This window comes from Bemisia tabaci, chromosome 4 (assembly GCF_918797505.1).
Source record: "Bemisia tabaci chromosome 4, PGI_BMITA_v3".
Taxonomy (NCBI): Eukaryota; Metazoa; Arthropoda; class Insecta; order Hemiptera; family Aleyrodidae; genus Bemisia; species Bemisia tabaci.
The window spans coordinates 57,785,535-57,793,663 of NC_092796.1; the positions used below are offsets into that span (position 1 = coordinate 57,785,535).

The 8,129-nt window shown below is 36.8% G+C and overlaps 1 protein-coding gene across 8 annotated transcripts in view; it reads left to right on the plus strand.

Annotated features, from left to right (window-relative positions):
- The window catches only part of LOC109042562 (uncharacterized), an 80,345-nt gene extending 73,984 nt beyond the window's left edge, over positions 1–6,361 (plus strand). For 7 of the 8 annotated variants that reach the window (XM_019059373.2, XM_019059374.2, XM_019059369.2 and 4 more), the window contains 6 exons: positions 77–445; positions 918–1,280; positions 1,884–2,169; positions 2,687–3,044; positions 3,946–4,723; positions 5,935–6,361. In XM_019059373.2, the coding sequence (XP_018914918.2) occupies positions 77–445; positions 918–1,280; positions 1,884–2,169; positions 2,687–3,044; positions 3,946–4,723; positions 5,935–6,130 (2,350 nt within the window). In that variant the 3' untranslated portion in view covers positions 6,131–6,361. The remainder of the gene's footprint in view (positions 1–76; positions 446–917; positions 1,281–1,883; positions 2,170–2,686; positions 3,045–3,945; positions 4,724–5,934) is intronic. The other variant, XM_019059375.2, reaches the window with a different exon arrangement.
- Positions 6,362–8,129: the final 1,768 nt, after the last annotated feature.

The following is an 8,129-nucleotide window of genomic DNA, read 5'->3' on the forward strand; positions in this document are numbered from 1 at the left end:
TAAGTTGCAACTAGATGTGTGCGTAGTTTTTCTGTTGCGTTTTTTTCATTTATTTTATCTATTTTTATTATTCCAGCCGCATTACAAGTGGCATGATATCGCCGAGCGAGCTACCTGATTCTCCTACTCAAACTATTCCTCCAAGCCCACAAAGCTTGAAACCTCCCACATCAATTCCATCACTGCTGCCGAAACCAATTTCGCACAGTGTGTTCGAGGATACTGTGGCGTCTTTCAAAGACGAGAATACTCCTATCCAGTTTTCCACTGCTACAAGTTTGTCATCGTTGACTTTTGATGATGATATCAAAGGTGATAAACTAATAAATTATGCCGTACCTAGCGGCAATGAGAAAGAACTGGCCCCAGTGAGTGAGGAAGAGGATGATGAAGACTTGCTAAAAGCCTGTATCAGGAGTGGCATGCCTAATAGTAATAGCAATCAGTAAGTATTTTTCTGCTTTCTTTTTATTTTTTTTTGGTTTTTTTTTTTTGAATTTGAGCATGATACAAAGCCTAGTCAACAGCTGGTAGAAAAATCAATTATCACCAACCTATTAATACCATCATCAACGCTTTAGGCCACAAGAGAGCAAAAAATTAATGAAATATATAAAATCTCTTAAATATCTCTATAAGAAAATGATTCGTATAACATCAGCTATAAAAATAACGTTAAGTAATGAATTTTCTCTGAAATATAAAAATTTTGGTCCCTGAAAAAAACCCTAATGGCCCCTAAATATTGATCAAGCTGGCCCAAACGGCCTGTGAATACCACAGGATCATTCAAACACTGCTCACAACTCAATTTGACGGTCAAAGACGAGCAAACTGGAACAGATTAATCCTGTTAGCCTGCACATGTCTTTACCTAATTCATAAATCTAATCTTTGGTAAATCTGTTTATCCGCAGCCATTTGTCTGATCACTTACGAAGAGCAAAATCAAATTCCCCAGCCCAGATCCCACCAAGTCCACAAAGTCTGAAGTCAGCTGCGTCTTTGAATACTAGTGATATTCAACCCATACAACGCAGTGTCTTTGAGGACACCATTGCTACATTCAAAGATGAAAACACGCCCGTCCAGTTTTCATCAGCCACAAGCCTAAGTTCATTGACGTTTGAAGATGAAATCAAGAACGAAAAAGGTCTAAACATGCCCTCTAACATCTCAGCCGAGAAGGATCTTACCCCAGTGAGTGAGGAAGAAGATGAGGAGGCTCTGCAAGCATGCATCAAGAGTGGCATGCCTAGTCGCAGTTCCAGCAGCAATCAGTAAGTTCGATGATTAAGTTCCCCTTTTGTTTTCATATTCCTGTTTTCAGTTAGAATAAAGAATTTAAGATTACAATTTTGCAGGGTTGCAGGATGACCCTGCAAACTGGGAGGATTTTCTAAAACATTTTTTAATTTGCTTAATCTATTTTTTATATTTTGCTTAAAAAAACTCAATGAAAAATGGAAAGACCATTAAACTGAACTCTGTTGCAAAAATTTTTATTCGCAGCCTTGGCCTTGAAAAGCCATGGATCAAATTCCTTGAGTTTTGGTACCTGGGAAATGTTAAGGTTTTCTTAGTCATATTTAAGGTAGCCTCATATCTTTAAATGAGAGCCTCATGTACTTTCGTGAAATTAAAATTTGAACTCTTGGTACCATCACTTAGAGAAAGAGAAAGTACAAAAATTTCAAAGTCTTCATCACAAAATGTTGGTGCATCATGTGAAAATAAATAATAATCATCATCAAATTTTGACAATACAAAAGGATGGCACCCATGTATGCTGAATTTGCTTTTGAAAGTAACCAACCGCTCTTTTTAAAAAGCTGCATTTGCAAATGTGCTGTGTATATCCTAATAGCAGAAATTTTTTTCAGAATTCACAACTCTGGATCCAAAATTGTCCTTGTCAAACCATGCCAACGAGTAGCAGCGAAATTAAGTAACGTACCCATCAGAACTGGCTTGAAGAAGCCCGTGAGTATGCCAGCGATGGCAGACTGTGAAGATGACTCAGTCAGAACGTTTTGCACGGAGGATACTCCAGCGAACATCAGTCATGCAGCCTCACATTCTGATTTGTCCATGCTCTGCGCCTCCTCAGATGATGGTTCTGACTATGAAAATATTCTAGCCGAGTGTATTCAGTCAGGCATGCCACAAGTAAGTTTTATCCATCCATTGTCTGTTGATCTTTAATAGTTTCTCACTTTCTAACTAAAATGTTAAATAATTTAAAATACTGAACCGAAGTTCTCCGCGGAAAAGGAATGTTAAGAAGGTTTTCCTGAGTCTTTGCCTGAAGAGGGGTGAATACCTTCCATACCATGAAACTCAGTTTTTAAGTAATAATCCTACAGATTTTTCTCAAACCTGGAAGGTATGTTCTTCAGGCAACATAGCACATATGAGAGATGTGATTGTTAAAATTGGTCACTGAGCCATCGTCAAGCTTTTTACTTTAGTAAAGTCCAGTATTTTTGGTCAAATCATGAATTTGTAACTATGCATTCTTCATAATCTAATTTACATCGTGGTTTTCATCATCAGGAATGCTAAGTAGGTATGGTTTTTTCTAGTCAAGCTTTTATTTCACATACCTCTTAATATCCCATATCTTCAAATTATATCTGTTTGAGCAAAGAAATGCACATTTTAAAACCTCGTTTCTTTTTTCCAGTCTCAGAGGCGTGTTGAGCCATCACCAGAATCAAAATATACTTCACCAAAACACAAAACTATGTTCAACGAAAGGAAGATACCAGAGCTCTCACCCTCCAATAAACAAACAAGCAACTCCTTCAATTCTTCCCGCGCCTTACCATTGCCTCGAGCAATAGTCCATCCACGGGAACTTCGAGAAGTTGCAGCACAAGATGAAATTGAATGCTTCGCCACGGAGGGAAGTCCATGTAACTTCTCAGCTTGGTCTTCATTAAGTGATTTGACGGTTAATTCCAAAAATGAGCAGCCGCGTCCTGTCTCATCACCTGTACCTAACAATGAGTCGCCTCCAATGCAGTCCTTAGAACACACTGGTAAGGCATAAATAATTTTTTAGGATTATTTATTCAGGAAGAGTTCCTTATGAACCGGTATCAACCTGATTCTTCATCATGGAATTAAGTCTCTATATAAACAGTGAAATTGCAAAAATGGGCATCTCTGTTCCGGTGTTCTAAAATCTCTGCTCCTGATTTATTTTTTGAAAAGAGACCAAACCATTATAATTGCTTGAAATTTTCATAGAATATTCTTCAAATATAGAAGAAAAGTTACCGAAGTTTTCAAAAAATTACTTTTGATTGTTTTCCATGCAGGGAAAGGTGTACGACAAGAAGTCTTCAATGCCGCAAATTAAGATACACATTTCTGCAGTTTCACCATCAATATGCTCCCAATTGAAAAAATAAACTGCTCAGTTACTAAATTCAGCAAGTGGCCCCTAACTAAAGTCTGCCTTGTATTTTTCGACTGTCTAATTCTTTGTTTTTGCGATAATCCATAGAAACTGCCCTCAATTTTCTAAATGCAGATTTAAGTTCTCTCTACTAGCACTCTCTGGACCTAAGTTAATTCTATGTGGTTAACCACCAAAAATGTTCAATTATTGATGGGAACAATGGAATAAGATATTTAGAGCCGAAAATAGAAAAAGTTGAGCTTTGTCAAGATTTAAGCCTTTTTATTTTTCTGGCACAAAAGACTTTATGAAGCCCACGTGAATTATGAACTTGTCTTTCTTGCAGGAAAGTGATGCTAGGCTCTAAATGTGTCGTTTTTGTGGAAATTAGAGCCGTTAAACGATAGGCATTGAGCAGGATTAGTAGAAAAGGCCTTTTAAGAAGTAAGAATGCGAGTTTATTAAAGTGACATTCCTTGGTTTACCATTTATTTATTCCAAATTTTCTTCTATTATCATTCTTTGATTGTTTTCAGATAAAGATGAAATCACGGTCATCACAAAGCAACTTTCTGAATGTCAGATGAAAGACTCTTGTGACACTTGGAATGATGACTCAGCGATTACAAAACCTACCGAATTTTCCATGAAAGAATCTTGTGGCACATGGAATGAAGACTCCACCTCATTGCCCAGCTTTAACTCGCCTCTAATCAACAAAAGCATGGAGGGAAAAGAAGTGATAAATGTAACAGAGCCAACAATTAATACCACAGAAGAGCAAGAAAATAAACAGCCAATCGCTACCATCACTCCTTTCATTGAAAACCGCGAGTACAATGAAGAGATTCTCTCAGATTCCCATGTTATCGAACTAGAGGCTGGAAAAATAACTATCATCTCATCTTTGGACATGGAGCATAGCATGTCGTCTATAGATCTTGAGTCTGTTAAGCCTCCATCGATAATGAGTAGCTCTTTCTCGATGACGTCCAGCATCACAGAAAATGGAAGTCTAGGAAAGAGTAATAAAATGCGTAGCCTACTTTTCCGTCGAGCATTGGGAGACTCTGTTAGTTGCAACATTGAATCAACCAAACCGCCATCATTCCTGGAGGAGGCAAATTTAGTAGATCTGGAAAATTCTATTGTTAGTGTTGCAAGTATTGTGTCCGAGGTTGTCGATTCGCCTCCACTTTCTCTAACAGAAGATCTTACTGTTACGGATACTTTTATGACTTGCAATGATATGACTGACTCATCAACCAGTGGTGGCATCACACCAAAACAAAAGAGGAGTGGAGAGAGAGACAGGTAATTTATACATTCCCTCCACAAAAATTAATTTCCCCATTTTGCTGTTCCTTTTGCATATTTTTTTTTTTCTTTTTCTTTTTTTTCTTTTCATTCTCCAAAGAGGGAGCACTTCCAGTAGGCAATATGGCAATATAACTGAACAAGCCATTGGCCAAAGTCAGCGATACACTTTCAGATTAATTGAAAGACTTTCCATGAAGAACGGTCGTAGATTACTGCACTGAATTAAAAATCATGGCCTACTTAAAGTTTTGTATGAAATTCGTAAATATACCAATTAAGTTTCTTGCAGGAGAAAGTCTGAGGGTACTTGTAAGATTTGTTGTGTTAATGTTTTCAATCCAGAAAGTTGAGCAAGACTAGCCTATTCTTCAATCAGTATTCAGTGTTTTGGTCTAATTGGCACTTTTTAGGGCTATTCGTATCGATGGTGAAACGGCACAAATGTGTATCTCGGAAGCGGTGATTACTGATGCAGTAGTCTCTGCTACTGTTTTATTTTGTAAAAAGACCCGATCATTATCGTGGTGTGAAATTTTCACAGAATATCCTTTAGATAGAGGAGAAAAATCACCAAAGTTTTCACGAAATGACTTACAGTAGTTTTCTATGTAGAACTTAAAGTATGACAGGGAGGTTTGCAACGCTTTAAACTGATAGTACCCATTTCTGCAGTTTCACAATCTATATGGAACTTTGCGAATGTAGCATTTATTCAGTGAAGATGATATATACTTACCTGAAACACATGTGACTGAGAACTACTTAAGTGCAAACTTAGAAAATGGTAATTTTTATGAAATTATCATGATTCATCTCAAATTGGTATATATTTAGGTTTGTTTCCTCTTTGTCACCCTAAATTTATATTACCAATGTGCAACAGCTAAAATCACCATCTCAGTTAAAGCTTTTTCTATTCCTGTTTTCTGTTCCTGCTTTACTCTGGAAGAAGAATTTAAGCAAGCATTGTGACTTGAAATTTTTACAGACTGATCATAGAGTTCTAAAGAAGAAAGACAATTTCAAGCCTTAATATTGTTTTTCTGCTAAATTAAAATTAATGCGCAGAAATTTTAAAATGTCACAATGGAAATGCCTGGTTTTGGGGCTCAGCAATCTTTATGCTATTTAAAAAGTACAGACTTCCTCTATTAAAGAGTATATTCTAGCCATGTTTTCATCTGTTTCTCTCTTAATGTTTTCAGGTACAACACTTACACAATCCAGCCAGACAAGAGCAGAGAAGGTTCCGTTGAGCCAGGTGTCAAAGAATCGCAAAATGAAGCGGCAAAGAAGATCACCCCAAAACAAAGACGGCAAACAGAGAAAGACAGGTTTTTGACACGCACTATCGGCGATGGGGACTTTATAGACAACAAAAATGAAACCCTCATGTTATAGCAAACTTGGACAGTAAACTATCCCCAAAACAAAAGCGGTCCGCAAATAAAGACAGGTACTTAACGAGGACTCTCAGTCGAGACAACAGTCTTGGGAGTGACACTTTAATACCCATTGACAATGATATCTTAGATCCTGATACAGTGACTAACATCTCAGATTATGAGTCTGAGGAGGAACAAGTTGTCAATGTGCCAAAACCGTCAATTGCAAAACCGGTTAAAACAGAAGCAATTAAGAGCGCAGAGACAAATAAGAGCACAGAGACCAAAAACAATAAAAAAAGTGGTATTCCCACTTTCAAGAACAAAACCACCCCCAAAATACAGACCACTGAGTCACCAAGTAAACCACCCTCAACTGGAAGTAGGGTTTCTCCGAAAACCCCACCTGTAGACGCTGGAAGTAGGACTCAGAAAATTCAGCCCTCAGAGCCAGCGAGTAAGATCGTAAAAAGTCAGGTAAAAAAGGAAATAACCACAACTAATGCGGTCCGACCGACAAAACTGTTACAACCATTACAAAGACAGGGTACTTTTACAAAAGATAAACCAGTGACGCCTGTTTCTGGTATCCCTGTTTTGTCTCCGAAAACTGCTAGTGCCAAAAAAATACCAACGAAGATTGCTTCTCTAAGGTCTCCAACGTGAAATTGAGTGTGTCCATTTTAACCAAGTACAGTTGAGCAAGTTGATCTTACTTTACCCTTAAGTTTCATTTCAGTTTGTTTAATTGTACACATTTTTGAAGCCCTGAGGAATAGAGTTTGGCTTGCTCAAAGAACGGGTCGTAGATTTTTCAAGGACACCAGTCATTTTTTTTGTCACCAATGATCTTTAATGCAGCCTGTATGAGCACAAGTAATCAGATTTAGTCGGTTGCTCTTGTTTTTTGCTTAACTTGAATATTTTCCTCCCTCTAAAGTGTCAACTTTCTCAACTCACTTCCTCATCTTCTTCATGGCAATCCTCTATGAAAGTCCTGCAAAGCCATCTTTCTATATCCTTTTTGAATATATGTTTCATGTAGAAAAAAAAGGTACCAATGTACTCGTATCCTTAGTTAGCTGAGTGCTGAGGAATGAAATGCAATATATATTTAATTAACGAAGTTTAATTAATCAAGATTTGCATTTTTATTTAAGTAAGTTAGGTATTCTTAAAAATATCTATTGTGTAGTTTTCATATCATTGAGATTACCCATGTAAACTGTTTCTTCTATTATCTGTCGATTTCATGTAACAGAACAATATTTTGTGCTTCTGAGAATGTGCTATCAGTGGGGACTTTTATGATGATTGTAGTAATTTTTCCCCCTTTTGGCATGTACCTAAAGATTCTTATGAATAGATGAAAAAAATATTGTTCTCTTCAATTTGATTATCTCTCGGGTACGTACAACAACCAGAGAGGCAAAAAAATTTCCGACTGAATTCACTTTCTTCCTCCTCATTCATTATCATGCCCTCTTTTATCACTTATATTTTAGCGCTAAGTTAACCCTTTTAAAAAGGTGTTGTGCCTGCATTGTGATGAAATGTGCAAAAAGACTTCGTAGTTTAGGTTAAATTTAGAACATTCTTTGTATGGCTGGAATCAGGTTTTTAGTTTGTAGGTTTTGTTTTGTTTTCCTGCTTTTACGGTTACTTGAAGTCAGTGAAAAATATTGTATATTTTTCACTCAAGGGTCTGGTATGTCAACAGGTACTTGATATTTTTAACTTAATGTTTGTGAATGAACTGTAATTGTTCAAAACACGTGAAAACCTCATGTACTCGTCGGTAGTAAGATGAGCATTTTAGTCAGATTTTTAATACTTGTGTCTTTTATGTAGATTATGTTGATACATTTCCTTATGTAACTTTATTCCTTTTTTAGCATTATTTTAAAAAGTGTACAGATATTTTTCTATGAAAGTGTATTGTTTGAAACCAGCCAAGTTTAATGGCTTTTTCCCCCCTGTTCTTACTCTTCCTTCCTAACCAATTGTAGATAGAG